Raw genomic sequence first — 15,873 nt, 5'->3', positions numbered from 1 at the left:
AAACTGGTATTGCTTCTACTAATGTACAGGTGGCTGTATTTCATTTTAATTATGTAAGTAAATGTAATATTTGTGTTTAATTTAGAAGTGGAGGCACAAGGCTTAGAGGGTTAGACTTATGATAGTAAGATTGTGGTTTCAATTCTTGGACCAGGTGGTGTGTTGTGTTCTTGAGCAAAACACTTCATTTCACGTTGCTCCAGTCCACTCAGCTGTCAAAAGGGGAGAAATCCCATGATGGACTGGCGTCCCATCCAGGTGGAGAATACATACGCCATTGAAACCAGGAAACTGGCCCTCATAAGCCTGGCATGGCTCGAGAAGGATACATATGTTATTTATTTTATTTAATTTAGAGTGTGACCACTGTCAGTTCACAGATATCAGTAGTAATCGGGAATGGCTCTGGTATCAAAGGCTCCTGAAGATCAATGTTCTACCTGTATGTATATGTGTGTGTGTGTGTGTGTGTGTGTGTGTATATATATATATATATATATATATATATATATATATATATATATATATATATATGAAAACATAAGCAATATTATTCTCTCCAAATATTCATTTGACCCGTGTAGCATTAAAAAAACTTCAAAAAAGATTCTATGAAACAAAAGATTCAGGATCTAAACTCAGCCAAGAAGCAAGGGTTTGAACACGCTTTCCTTTAGACACACACATATATACATACACATATGCACATACGCACACATATTTGTATATATGGGTGTATAAGCATGCACTTAAAAATTAAATTATATGTACATATCAACCATTTCTACATACATAAATACATATATACACGCAGATATAAATTACACATACATTCTAAACATTCAGTGTACATGGAACTTGGTGCCATTTGCAATGAGTAGTCATTGCAGAAATGTCAGGTAGGCACCATTCTGAAGTGGAGTTACTTGCAGCATCAAAGCCACATGTGATAATGAGTACATCAAAGGTACTTCTGGTGAAGTTTCAAAACCCGTACTTGGGTACATTGGTGATACAGCATTCAACACACACACGCACACACAATTAATAAACAAAGGTTCTCTGGTGATGTGGCATTGATCATGATGTGGATCTTGAAGTATGTGTGTATAAGTGTGCGAACAGAATTTGGTCTGGTTGTGATCATGTGATGTCTATGGGCTTGTACTATATCAGATCCACAGAAATAATTTACATTCACTCTCAGTTCTGCTACAGTGTTTCTAGAACACAGTTTGTCTCTGTAGAAATATCAATATTATGTTAAATTATCTTCATTGATAAAGCTGTAAGAGTTAGTGATGGTTAGCAAGGAGACAGAGCTAGCTATCAGCACAGGAGAATCTCTGTGTTAAGGATGAAAGATGTCAGGAAATTGCATGGGAGAGTGATAGACTCAGTTGTAGGGGACCAGCGGAAGGAATAGACCCAGATTTAAAGGACTAGTAAAGGATATATGTATCTTTAACGGACTAGTAAAAGAACGACCATCTTAGAATATCATATTTTACTTTGTCAATGAGTGACTTGTGTGTGGACGATGTTAGAGTAAAAGCGTTAATAAGTTTGTCTAAACGCTTTCACCATTACTATTTCCATTGAATGACATAATTAATATATACACACACATGTATATGTATATAGATATATATAGATATATATATACATTCTCAGTTAAGCCATAAACGTGTTTATTTTCAATGTTTTCAATCTTCTAATTTATACTGATGAGATTCAGGAGGTATCAAGGTCAAGAGGTCAAATCTGATGTACAAAGCTTAAATGGGGTAAATCCTCAAGGATGTGTGCTTTATGTAAAAATAAAGAGTAAATTGGGAACTAATATACTTAATTAGTGGGCTAAGAAATATTAATTAATTAAAATTACAGACTTAATGAGGGAAAAAAGCAATTATTTTAACAAATAGCTTAAGTCAAGAGAGATTCTGAACTTTAAATAAAACTTATGTTGTGGAGTAAGGAGTGAGTCTAATTTTTGGCAATGTAGTGATAACTCCAGATATGTTTCACTCTTATTGGACCTCACCAGTGAAGCATAGTTTAACTGTTACTGATATATAAAAGATTTTTGTAGACAAACACTGGGTGACATAATAACTTATAAAGAATGATGGGGATGGAGGGGAATAGCAAGGGATACTTGCTACAACAAAAATAAATAGGAAATGGTTCACTAGATATTACTCTGCTTGCTCCAAATAGTCCCAGATAAAAATAAAGGTCAGCCATTTTTCACAACTAAAGAATTACTGTAAAATGGAGTCAACTAAGAAAATAGTTACCTCAACAAGTGACTTGCAAAATATCCAAATTTTCAAAAGCTAGATCCATTCCACTCAAGACATCCATATCAACTGCAGTTGCACATTATAATCAATGAGTTTTGGTGACAGACAGCATTCTGAGAAGAGACGGATTCCATCAAAATGGCTTAGCTTTCACATGATACACAAAACACAGTCTTCAACAATCCAAGAAGACTCAAGACATTTTTTGCCCACCAGAGCAAAATATTGGAAAAAAATAAACAAAAGACAAAATTTTAAAAATTCAGTTAAAAATTTTCGAGTCATATTGCTTACAGACAGACAAAATGAACATATTTTCAAAGATCTCTCTCATTTTGGGAAATATAGGCAGGGAAGGAAAACAAAGAAAGAGTTGAAAAAAAAAAGGAAAAAAAAAAAACACCATTCTATGCACTTGGCATGGCACAATCCACTTGGTTTCTTCTGTGGTGGTCACGTCATAATTGCAAGATGTCAGCGATGAAAGCAACAAATAAGCTAATAAGCAACTCTAACGAACAGGTGGATCTTTTTTCACTTTCGTAATTAATGTTTAAAGAAATTGGATAATTTTATAATGAGGGAAAAGAAGCTGTAGGTGGAACAGGGGAGGGTAGGGTATTTGGTTTAACAAAAATCAATAAGAAGAATATTGAACTGTTGGATATTATCAGAACTTATTGGACAGGTTAGTAGGAGAATTTATGGGGAGAAATGAGAAAATAAAAACAGCTTTGGAAGTATTTATCTATATAGATGTGTGTGTATGAGAGAGAGAGTATATATATGTATGCATGTATATATATATATGTATACACACATACATAGACAGACAGTAAGTAAGTAAAAAGATAGATAGAGATGTATGTATACACACGATATATATATATATATATATATATATATATATATGTATATAAAGTATGCACTGAGAATTAGTCAGGCGTACAAAGATGTCATAGAAAGCAATGTGTGTTATTGCTAAGGCGTATGACGATATTACTAGCTCAGCCACCATTTTAGATTATTTCAAACCTCAAACAAAATAAATTGATATTTAACAGAGGTTTGAATGAAATTTTGGTCACTCGATCTGAGTTGTCTTCCCTTGATTAGAAGACCAGAAGAATGGCGATGGTGGAGGTGGAACTAGTATAGCCATAGACGGCATCTTGAAGCAGGAATTAGTAAATGAAAGGAGGATATTTATACAAAGATATGTCACGTCTGATACACACTGATGGCAGAAAGGAAGGGAGGGAGAGGGAAGGAGAGAGAAAGAATGAGAGAGAGAGAGAGAGAGAGAGAGGGAGGGAGGGGGGTGAGAATAAAACATAAGATTGCTTATAGATATCTATATAAACACTTGTAAAAAATATTAAAGTGTATAGAGTTCTACTGTCGTTCAAGGTGTGTATGTTTGTGTGTGTGTGTGTGTGTACATATATGTACGTATATATGTCTGTATGCGTGTTAGCAGTTCCCATGTGCTGGCTGGTGTCTTACAACAGCCACAAATAGTTATTTACAGGTAAATACTCATCAATAGTCTTTACTGGGACCAACATAGGTTTACTACCGTCGCTGTCTGCACCACTTGTAATTGCAGCAACTGCAGCTGCTGCTGCACTATCGTAGTTGCCAGCTGCAGCTGCAGTATTGCTATTGTTGGTTTTGTTGTTGTTGTTGTTACTGTTACCAGCATTGATCTCTTGCTTCAACTCAGGATGAGTACGTTTGTGTCGTCGTAACTTATCTGTCTGTGCAAACTCTTTGCCACAGAAGTTACAACGGAATGGTTTCTCCCCGGTGTGAATACGGCGGTGAATTTGCAATGTGTCTCTGCGAGAGAAGCGCTGGATGCAGAAATCACATCCGTAAGGTTTCTCTCCAGTATGGGATCGTGTGTGTACCCGTAAGTAATCCCTTTGGGCAAACCTCCGCAAACATACTTCACACTGATATGGTCGATCTCCCGAGTGTGACCTTAAGTGGCCAACCAGGGTGTTACGCTGAGAAAACTGTTTCGAACACAACTGACATTTATAAGGTTTCTCTCCTGAATGGACCCTCGAGTGTATGTGCAGCTTATCTCTCTGTGCAAAACGCTTGAAACAAATCGGACACTCAAAAGGCTTTTCTCCAGTGTGAGTCCTACGATGGACTTGTAACATATCTCTGCGAGTGAACCGCTGTGGGCAGAATTCACACCCAAACGGTCGCTCTCCAGTATGTGACCTTTTATGGATTGTTAAATAATCTCGATGAGCAAACTGTTTCAAACAAATGTCACACGTGACGGAGATTCTTTTCTTTGGATTCTGTGATCGAGGGGTTAATGACTTCTGAGTGTTACCCGTCACAGAATTGGCCTGGCCATTGTGGCAACGCTTTTTGTGTTTCTGAAGTTTCCCTGCCTGAGCAAATTGTTTAGGGCACTTGTCACACTGGAACGGTGTCTCACCGGTGTGGATTCTTCGATGGATTTGTAACGTGTCCTTACGAGCAAACCGCTGAATACAGAAATCGCATTGAAACGGTTTCTCTCCTGTATGCGTTCTTCTGTGCATCTGCAGCACATACTTTTGTGCAAATTGTTTTCCACAAAAGTCACAGTGATAACGCTGCGCATTCACTGAGGATGAAGATGGCCTGTCAGTGCCAACCATCTCACTGTTCAACATAGACTGCAATGGCTTTTTGTCGTCTACCATCAACATCTGGTCGGTACCTTCGAGTAATGTCAACGAAGGCTTTTCATTGACTTCGCTGTCCATGTTGTAGAGTTTCTCAAGAGATTCGGAACAATTCTGTGGGTTCGTCATTTGACAGGTTAAAGAATCATAGGGTTTCTCACAAGGGTCTTCTTTGGTAACATCTTTCAGATCTAGGTTTGTTTCTCCGACCGACTGGAGAGAGCCCCCAGATAGGTTTTGAAGATGGTGATGATGATGGTGGTGATGAATGTGATGGTGCTGTTGATGATGGTGGTGGTGGTGATGGTGGTGCAAGTGGGGAGATTGTTTTGGAGGGGTGCTGTCTTCGCTTTGTTCTTGGGAATCACTGTTCTGCGAGTAACATTTTGAGGATTCATTCTGTAGATTGCTGTATGGTTGTTGTTGTTGTTCTTGTTGTTGTGGTTCTTGTAGATCCTGCTGAGATTTCTGTTGTTGTTGTTGCTGTTGTTGTTGTGGATGATGATGCTTGTGTTGATGGCGATCATGCTGTTTCTGTGGTGTTTGTTGTGGTGAATGTTGTTCATCTTGTAGCTGTTGTTGCTGCACCTGCAGCTGCCTCTGTTGTTGTTGTGCTTGCAATTGTTGTTGCTGCTGCTGCTGAGCTTGCAACTGTTGTTGTTGTTGTTGTGCTTGTAGTTGTTGTTGCTGCTGCTGCTGCTGTTGTGTTTGGAGTTGTTGTTGTACTTGAAGTTGTTGTTGTTGCTGTTGTTGCATTTGTTGTGCTTGGAGCTGTTGTTGTTGCATTTGCAGTTGTTGCACCTGGAGTTGTTGCTGCGTCTGAAGTTGTTGCTGTTGTTGCAGTTGTTGTTGTTGTTGTACATGTATTTGTTGTTGTTGCTGTGCCTGAATCTGTTGTTGTTGTTGTACATGCATCTGCTGTTGTTGTGTTTGTAGTTGAGGCTGTTGTTGATGATGCTTATTGTGATGTTTATGTCGGTGTTGTTTATGTTGGTGTTGCTTATGTTGATGTTGCTTGTGGTGATGTTTTTGTTGTTGTTGTTGTTGTTCATCATGGATGCTGCTTTCATATGGTTGCTTAGCAACAATGCTGTCGGTCCTCAAAGGGGCTGGACTGCTGCTGGGGACACTGGCACTACTAGGAGAGGTAATGGTTGGAGGAGTTATAGAATTACTGCAGTTCATACCCCTACCACCACCACCATCGCCACCACCACCGCCACCACCACCACCACCACTACTACTATTGCTACTACTGCTACCACTACCACTACCACTACTACTACTGCTGGTGATGATATTGTGAAGGTAGTTTTTCTGTGGCTGCATACTGCTGTGGTGGTTCGGAGAGTAAAGCTTTGGAGACATGCTAACTGAGCCATGTTGGGGGTACATCTTGTCCTGGGGCTTTGGTGTAGAGGGGTTCGTGTGATCTGACGGAATATACGAGGCAGTGTTACCACTGTTACTACTACTACTGCTGCTGCTGCTTCTGCCACTGCTATGATGATGATGGTGTTGTTGTTGTTGATGGTGGTACGGTTTGTCAGACATACTGGAAGTAGTTTTATGAGTGTGTAAACCATGGCTGCCCACACTGTTGTTACCCCCGGCGGCAACAGTGTGGCCATGGCAGTTCTCTTGGCATTGGTTACGGCTCGCCTCTGAAAGATGGCTATTCTCCGTCAAGAAAGACTTGTGGTAAAGCATTGGGTCAGAGTATTGTTTGGCCATCACTGGGCTCAGCTTTGATGAAGACTGCAAGTCGAGTTGGTGTGACAGCTGCTTATCACATGGCAACGGGCTGTTCCTATGTGACTCGTTGCTATGGTAACTCTTCTCCATTGGCGACTGCAATCTATGAGGGTGAGAATACTGTTTGCCATCACTCACACTACTATCAAGAAGGCCACCATCTGGAAAGATCTTGTCCATCATTGTAGGCATTTTGGGAGATTGTAGTGGTACAGAAGAGTGTGTGGGACTGAGGAACTGTTTGTTAGACTGTAGGGGGCTGGTGGAATGAACGGGGGACTTGTCAACCATGTGGGTTAACAGTTTGGGCGAAGGTAGAGTGTTCTGTGTTGGACTGAACTCTTTCGCATACGTAACCATACTGTGATGGAACGATTTATCAGGTATGTGGGAGGGAATGGTTTGCATTTGGAAGCCATGATGCCTTGGCACGAATTCTGGATGGTAGAGAGGTTTATCCAGAATGTGAGGAATACTTTGCATGGAAAGATTATGCCTTTGTGGGAAGTCTTTGACCCCGTACATATCAGTATGAATCAATTTGTCACAAATGTGGCTTATTCTTTGCGTTTGCAAAGTTGGGGCTGGTGAAAACTGTTTACCATAGAAATCAGCATGCATCAGTTTGTCATTGCTCATGGGCGTCTCCATAATTAGTTGGGGTAAGGAGGGAGTGGTGAGAAAGGGGGTCAGGGATACTGATGGAAACTTCTCCAGCTTTATGGTTTGGTGGGGCTCAGTTTTATATCGACGTCAGTAAGAAATAATTCCTGTGGATGTGTTGAGATGCTATGTCAGAGTTGGACATTTCTTACAGTCCGGTTGGACTTTGGACATTCACATAGTAATGGATCTGTAATGAAGACAAAACACACATTCGTTAGACAAAAGTCAGATACACAAACATCAAAAAAACAATACAATAATCCATAAAACTCTAACCCTTACTCTATCAAATATAATGCTCATTTATTTAAATTGTTTGGAATTAATTATACATCATGTCATAGCTTTGAAATTTTGGTGATGTGATTATATATTTTTAGAATGACATTGTAGAATAGGTAGGAGAGGCCAGATCTGACCAGTTTTAACATAAAATAGGCTAGATATGGCCACTTTAAAATGCTCAAGGGTTAAACATGAATGACATACTACTGAAACCCACAAAATCACAAAAAATGTCTCAGATTTATTAATTCTCTTGTTCCTCTACAAACACCAACTGGCTTCTTCAACGTTGGAAAAGTACTTCAGCCTCTAACAACCTTTAACCTATTACAAAGTTCAAGCGAGACCCTACATCTGAGACGCTGAGGCTAATATTCATACACACATCAAACGGTGAACTCAAAAAGAGGGTCACCTGGTTGTTTGGCATAAAGTTGTTCGCCCTCACACTCCAACCTCTGCTCCACACATTTCTTCATTCTGTCTTTACTTCATTGCAACTACAACGACTTTAGTTCTTTAGAGCTGGATGATCTTAAAGTTTTTGCAAAGGCTATAGGCACAGACCCTGCCTTCACACCAAACCATTAAAATATAAATCACAGACGAGCACACACATTTAGACAATATACACTCGGTCAGATGCATGCACACACATTCTTTTGTAATCACCCCCCCCCCCCGCCATTTTTTAAAAAACAATTTTAAATAGAATGGTTTCTTAGAAGCAAACTAAATATTTGTGAATGTATGTTTGTATACACTGGAATACGTATTTATATACCTGGACAACTCTTTCTATTATATAGTAGTAGTCTTTTCTACCATAAGCACAAAGCCTGGAATTTGGGATGGGTCGGTGGGTGGGTGGATAGCCGATTACACCCCCCCCCCACTCCTCAACTGGTAGTTATTTCATCGACCGCGAAAGGATGAAAGATGAAGTCGACCTCGGCGGAATTTGAACAACTCAGAACGTAAGGACGGACGAAATACCATTCAGCATTTTGTCCGGTGTGCTGACGATTCTACCAGCTCACCGCCTGAGTAACAATAAGGCTTTCTCTGTTTACTACTAAGGGTTCACAAAAATACATTGGGAACGGTTCAGTGTGGGGGTCACAGAAATAGAAGCGTGCAATAATAATAATAATCCTTTCCACTATAGGCACAAGGCCTGAAATTTTGTGAGAAGGGGTTAGTCGATTGCACCGACACTGGTATTTAGTTCATCGTTTAATAATAATAGCTACTTCTTCAAACAAGTGTCTTTTACAGTAGCCTCAGATTCACCAATTCTTAGGACTGGAATTTGGTCGTCGGAAACTACAGAGAAGCCTGTTGATATATATATATATATATATATATATATATATATATATATATATTAAAGAGAGAGAGATGGGGTGAGAGAATGTACATTTGTCATTGTGAAAGCAATACTGTGTGAATAAATTGGGGACTTAGCAATTTGGTAAATAAAACTGCTAATATAAATACCAGGTTGAAATAAGTACAGGGTTGATACCTTGGTGGTACTGCTCCAGCATGGTTGCAGTCTGCTGACTGAAAGTAAGAAAAACATACCACTTATATCATCTCCAGTTTGAAAGCCGAGAGAACTCAACAGATGCAACCATACAATGTTTGATGTTGTCTACAGATATTAAGTATTGTCCTGATCCATTGATAAACACTGTCCCAACTCACACAACACCCATAGGCAAACACTACCCTAACCCACTCGCAGACCTACGAAGAAGCCGCTACATATGCGTTTAACTTGCCTCGTATAACAGCTGAATTGCCCTCAAATCACATCCTCCCGTTTTAGAAAAGAAATAACATATTGGATAATGTAGTTTTATATGTACAGTCTGAAAAAAAACAACAACACATGGATGGAATGGATCAGCCTTGACCGAGGTGTATTCAATAAGAGCGACAGACGCAACATCAAATACTACTCTCTCTCTCTCTCTCTCTCTCGACACAACCTCAATCTACAAAACAACTCCACATAATAGTATCAAACCCCATCATTGAGATATTCAGGTAATAAGCCACTGGAATCCGGGCAATGCAAAACCAGACGAAAACAGATATTTTCCCCAAGAGATATTCAACGAGGTATCCGATTCCATATCGCCCGCCAGTCCACTGCTATGGATGGATACAATTCGTGGACCAAAAAAGATAGCCGGTTCTTCTATTCAATTCACATCCCAGGAGTTATTTACAGTGTACAACAACAAAATACTAAATACAGAAGTTAGCTTCTACTCGACTTATTAGAAGTAACAACCAAATCTCCCTGGAATCGTATTCAACTGTCTTAAAATAAGGAAAGGAGACATTGGTTAATACAGTACTGCTCCTCTAAAATGGCGCGGTGCTCACAGTTGGATTGGCTTTAATCATAAAATCTGATCAATCAGGGCTGATATAAGGGCTAAACAACTCTACGAACTAACGAGGGAGCCTATCATGTTTGATCGCCCACCAAGAAATAGTCGCAGAATCTCCCTCAAATCGCACAAGGACACATTATATAATGTAGTCCTGTATAATGTTAACAAAAATTTATGAAAACGGATGATAAAGGGTGGTCATGGATGGAATCCTTTTGATTACAGATCATCTGCTCGATTGGGGATGATCTATAGCTAAACACTACCTATGACTGCCAGTCCCGAACAGGGAACCAGCCCAGAATTAATTGACCTCGTCCCTATCTCTGGGGGATGTCTTAACAGTATTACAACCTACAACATACGTAAATAAGCTCAGTAGTTCCCCGGGCACCCCACGGGTTTCTATAGTCGCAAACCGTGGGGTCTCCGGATAAATGATCAGTGTGTCCATGCCTTGAGACGTTACTGCGGAGCTTCATTCAGTGAAAAGATCGTCTGTGACTTGAAACACTGCACTATGGTACCAGATATTCAATCAAAAGAAGTTATAAGCTCCTTCATAAAATCCCTTAACGATTAACCTATCTCCTTCTAACCAACATTTCTTAAGGACACTGAATATTTGCTAAATATCACGATCTATTCTTGATAAAATCTGACAGAATACAGCAACTCTAATTGCATAACATAAGTAGTAAGCCCACAGCTCCACTAACTTCTGCAAAGGTACTTACTAATTGTTGGTATATGTAAGATTTCTTTAGCTTCACTAAACTATAGCATACCTTAACCACATGGTAACTGAAGCTTCAAACTGCGCTATCAACAAAACTACATGTCAAGCTGATTTAATTAAGTCAGCGGAAATTCCAGATAAACATTTACTTATTCCTTGAAAGCTATCTACAGTCGGCTATAATTGTCAAAACAGATTGTTTAACGTATGTGACGATGGGAAAGGAATAAGTTGGGTCAGAGTTATTTAAAGCAAGCCAGGACAGATGGCAAGGAAATCATGACAATTTACAACTCTCTTGTACCTGTTTCCAGTACAAACTTCATAAAAGTCAAAATTATTCTCTCTTTTTTCCGTTATAACAATATTCGTTTTTATGTGCAACTTATTTCTATTAATTATATAATTAATGTCCGCCGAGAACGCATTTCCACAAAACCTTAACAAATGATCTGTGAGTGAGTGTGGTGTGTGTAATGAGATTTTCTGGTGACGGGAAACGACACAGATTGAACTGAGAATAAAAGGAAGAAGAAGGGGGGGAAAAAATCCACCACTCCGTATCATAATTTATTTTCCATACAATACAGTATCTGAAATACTTTTGGTTGCTTCTACTTGAATTTCTACTTAAGTTCTGCTGACGGGACGAAAAGTGATACCCCTGTTACCCATATATACACACAGACAGACGCATACACACATATATATATGTGTATATACACATGCATATATTTATATATGTACACACACATACCTACATATATTTTTTACAGCGATGCTTTGTACTCCATTTAAATGCGTCTTACCAATCAAATAAAACACACACACACACACACACCAGTCTCTGTTCAATAGTCTCTCTCCCCTACCCCCCTCTGTTTAGTCAGTTCCAATACAAACCCTCCTACCCACCCCTCCTCTGAAAATGTCCAGGCCCAGCACGGTTTACAAGTCTTGATGGAAGCAGTCAAATACAGCATAATATATATATAAACTTAGTACGGAAAACGATGATGAAACATTGGAGGTAAGAAAAAAAATATTAGAAAAAAAAAAACAATGTAGCGGTAGGGTGATGGTGAGGGATGGTGTCTGAAATCTGTTTAGTTAGTCAGCATCGAGTGTTAATGGTGTCTTAATTGATGATAGTGGTGGTGATGGTGGTAGCCTTTCCTTCTCTTCTCTGCCCCCCCCCCCGCCACTTCGCTCTCGATCTCCTGGCTGTTCCCTTGTTGGTCGACAATCAGGACAAAATAGTGATAAAGCAAAATTAATATAAGCAAAGGTCAGAATTCAAAGCACCAAGTTGAATGGTTTGTCCTGTGAGAATGGTCTCTTTTTTTTTTTTTTATCAAAAAAGTAACATGTCGCTCAGTATAGTTATTGGTGTGTGGAAGATGGTCAAATTAGTAGATGTCAGAGAACCGAAGTAGGTAGGTATGTGGAGAACAGGCGCGCACGGGGGAGGGGGGAAGAGAGAAGCTTCTTTTTTTTCTTTTCAGTTTTAACCAAAACATGTTTTGTTTTAGTCAGTTTGCAGCAATTTATATAAGTTCTTTCCACTCAAGTATGATTTAGTTGTTTGTAGCTAAATAAGGCGTAGAGGGGAAACACACCGAGAGAACTGGTTAGGGAACAGTGAACGAGAGAGACATAGTTTAGAAAGAAAGATATAAAAGAGAGGAGGGGGGGAGTTAGCTTGCGGAAAGCTTTTGATAGAGAGGAAAGTAAGTTGGAGTAGAGCGTCGCCAGTTTATGATATTTGGATTCGATTCGATAGATATAAGGTTCGTTTCCAGGACACCCTCCCTTGCATATAGGCATAAGACTTACGGAGAGAGAGGTAAGAGACATCACAAACTCTGGCTTACCTCATCAATTCCGACTGATGGAAGCATCTGCATTCGGTCTACACTTGCCGTAACATCGTCGTCATCGTATCATCATCATCATCATCATCATTATCGACGTGGTGTTGATTTTTCTATTCTCATCCATCCATCCATGGACTAAAGTCACAAGAACCTCCCCAGTAACGTATGGGAAGGAGATGTGTCATCTTAAGACATACAGTCCATATTTTGAGCTGGTATCTCTATCTAAAAATAAAACAACTCGCTGACTACTGTAGCAAGTGTTTGTAATTTGTTATAATGGCTTTTTTTCACCCTCCCCCCTTTCTCCTGTTATTCTTTCTTCTTTCTTTTTATCTTTCTCTCTCTCTCCCTCCCTCCCTTCCCCAGAAGACAAAAGTAAAGAGAGGGAGAGGAGGAGTAGGAAGTGAGAGAGAGGTGGAGGGGAGACTAGTAAGCAGAAAAGTACTTACTAAGATCAGATAATTTATCAAATAGTGACAGCAGGGGGGTGAGGGGAGAAGTGTAGATAATAGAGGGGATGAGGAGGGGGACGAGAGAGAAAGAGGATAGGAAGATAGAGGGGGGAGGTGAGAGGATAGTGTGGCTGTGTATGGGGGAAGGAAGGGAGGGAGATGGAGGTGATGGCAGAGTAGATTGAATGGTGGGAGGAGGAGGAGAGGATAAAAAGAAACGATTGAAAGAAAGACGTTATGAATAGAGATTAAAGTCGAAGGGGAATGGTGAGAGGAGAGGCTAGGAAACACAATACAGATGTAAGATGAATAGGGAACAGAAAGGAGAGAGAGAGAAAATGGGAACAGAGAAGGGGGAAGGGGAGGCGAATGAGAATGAGATGGAAGGATGAGGATATAAAAGAAGGCAAAGTGGAAGAACTAAGGAGAAGGAAAGGGAACATAAAAGAAAAGGGAGAAGGAAGAGGAGAAGTGTTCCGTCATTTCCTCCCCCTATCTTTCCTCTTTCTCCTCCTCCTCCTTCTCCTGCCAGACTTCCCTCTACTTCATCGCTACAGAGTTTAATTAGCTTCAGCCGACCTCCCATTGCAGGAACATTGTTGGTTAGAAAGAAAAAAAAAATGTTAGCCTACAACATTCCGTCCAGAAACTTCCCCCTGTGCCGTAGCTCACCTCCTTACCTATCAACTACACGCGCGCGCACGCACACACATACATATGTGTGTCTGTATGCATATATATAATATATATATATATAATGTCTGTTTGGTGTGCAGGCAAGAATGGGCGTGGAGCAAAGGTAAGACTGGAAGTAAAAAGGAGGCAAGTATAAATAGTACAATAAAGAGAATTACCTCCGTCGTCAGCCAGAGAATGCCTGACCTCTTTGAACAAATTCTGGTTTTCTGGTAATCAGACACCGCCACTAACCACCGGCATTGGCAGCACCTCCACCACCATCGTCAGAAGTGAATTATTTATTAAACATCAACTGTTTTAGAAAAGAGGGTGTGGAACGAGATGATCTGATGAGAGGAGGGAGAACGAGTCAGAAAAATTGATTTTATTTTTAATAAAGATGTTTCTACAGTATTAATGGTTTCTGATATTGGCACGAAGCCTGAGATTTTTATGGCAACCGAATGGCAAAGTTGTGGCACGCATGCCTTTCCCCCACAGTTCTTTTAAGAAATGAATACAATTGAATGAAAATAATAAAAATGAGATCTGTAGATATATGTCACTTCCTCTCCCCCCCCACCTACAAAAATATTTTATTAGCATGCATCATTAAATTTTCAGCCTAATTCAGAGCAGACCAATATCATATGAAACTGTGTGTAGGGGTGAGCGAGGAGATTGTAGTGATTAAATAGCTTGCTAACTAACTTAGGTTGGCATGAGTAGTTAACATTAAAAGTAGAGGTTCGGAAATGGAATTTAGAGAGAGATCTAATTAAAATGTAAGAACTTGTTTGAAGAGAAATTAATAGATGCAAAGTCGATCTCATTACAGAATTTATTCCATTGAAATCATTTTTTTTTTCACTCAGAACTTCTAACTATACGACAATTCAGTTACCATTCTATTTTCAGATCTATGTATGGTTTACCAATTAGCATCTTCAGTCGCCCCAAACAGCATAGAAATATATTCACATATACACACCCTATATATGTGTATGTATATATATATATATATATATATATATATACAATTATATATATAGCCAGTTTGTAGTCATGTGTAAGTCAACAAACTCTTTCTAAATACATTTCTTGTCTTATTTCAAAATATATTTCTTTTTTTAAAAAAAGCCATACAATTGATTAAATATCTTATTTTTAGAAATTTGCCATGTTTTTTTTTTTGGCAGTATTAGTTGCTTGATGGATATTTTCATTTCAGAAATGATTTCGTTTATAACGTCTATTACTGTAATGAAAGAAAAAAAAATCAAGACTTTTTTCTTCATTCTAAAGGCCAAACATAAAGAGAATTGTCAAATTAGTATGAAGAATGTAGCTTTGCTGCAATATTAGGTGGGTATTTTAATAGCAGATATATTTTATTTCAATAACTGTATTTATCAGTAAATGAAATCAATGCTTCTAGCAGGCTAACATTATTTTAATTGGAGAGAGAAAGAGAGAGAGAGACCTGAGATGGAGGAAAGGAGAAAGAGAGGAAATGGAGAAAGAGCGAGAAAAAGACAGAGAAACATGGGAAGGAGGAAGGAAAAAGAGAGGGAAGACAGAGAGAAAGAAAGAAAGAGAGAGTATGGCCTAAATTTTCTCGGAAAATGAGCCATGTGACATAGTTGTATTTCGGCACTTAAGCGCTTCTAGTTTCTTGACAACGGTGGAAAGCAATTCCCTACCTACAAATGTCGGAAAGCTTGCTATATGATTGAATCACAAACTTTCTCACAGTTAATTTATCTCTAGAAGAAGCTTTAATGATTAAACGTTCGTCTGCGTTTTCTTTTTCCAGTTCCTCATAGCAACAGTATATGAATTAAACTATTGTATTGTTATTCTTTTGCTTGACCTATGACATTTCCAAAATTAAAGCGAGCATTGCAAAGAATCTGAACATTGTGTATTCATATCTATTGAATGTGATCGTTAAATAGTTGTTCCCATTTGTTTTTAGAAAAGGTGCAAAATTAAACCCAAA

The 15,873-nt window shown here is 39.0% G+C and overlaps 1 protein-coding gene across 2 annotated transcripts in view; it reads right to left on the bottom strand.

Annotated features, from left to right (window-relative positions):
* The window catches only part of LOC106870050 (uncharacterized), a 16,636-nt gene extending 2,197 nt beyond the window's left edge, over positions 1 to 14,439 (bottom strand). Inside the window, exons 1-2 of one of the 2 annotated variants that reach the window (XM_089363169.1) lie at positions 14,048 to 14,439; positions 1 to 7,613 (exon numbers count right to left, since the gene is read on the bottom strand). The exon at positions 1 to 7,613 is cut by the window's left edge and continues 2,197 nt beyond it. In XM_089363169.1, the coding sequence (XP_089219295.1) occupies positions 3,812 to 7,411 (3,600 nt within the window). In that variant the 5' untranslated portion in view covers positions 7,412 to 7,613; positions 14,048 to 14,439 and the 3' untranslated portion in view covers positions 1 to 3,811. Of the gene's footprint in view, positions 7,614 to 12,735; positions 13,256 to 14,047 lie in introns of those variants that run through there. The other variant, XM_052972949.2, reaches the window with a different exon arrangement.
* Positions 14,440 to 15,873: the final 1,434 nt, after the last annotated feature.

Source organism: Octopus bimaculoides, chromosome 14 (genome assembly GCF_046866305.1).
Source record: "Octopus bimaculoides isolate indiv1 chromosome 14, ASM4686630v1, whole genome shotgun sequence".
Classification (NCBI taxonomy): Eukaryota; Metazoa; Mollusca; class Cephalopoda; order Octopoda; family Octopodidae; genus Octopus; species Octopus bimaculoides.
The sequence above is the reverse complement of the archived record's forward strand: the minus strand, read 5'-3'. Positions and strand labels throughout refer to the sequence as shown.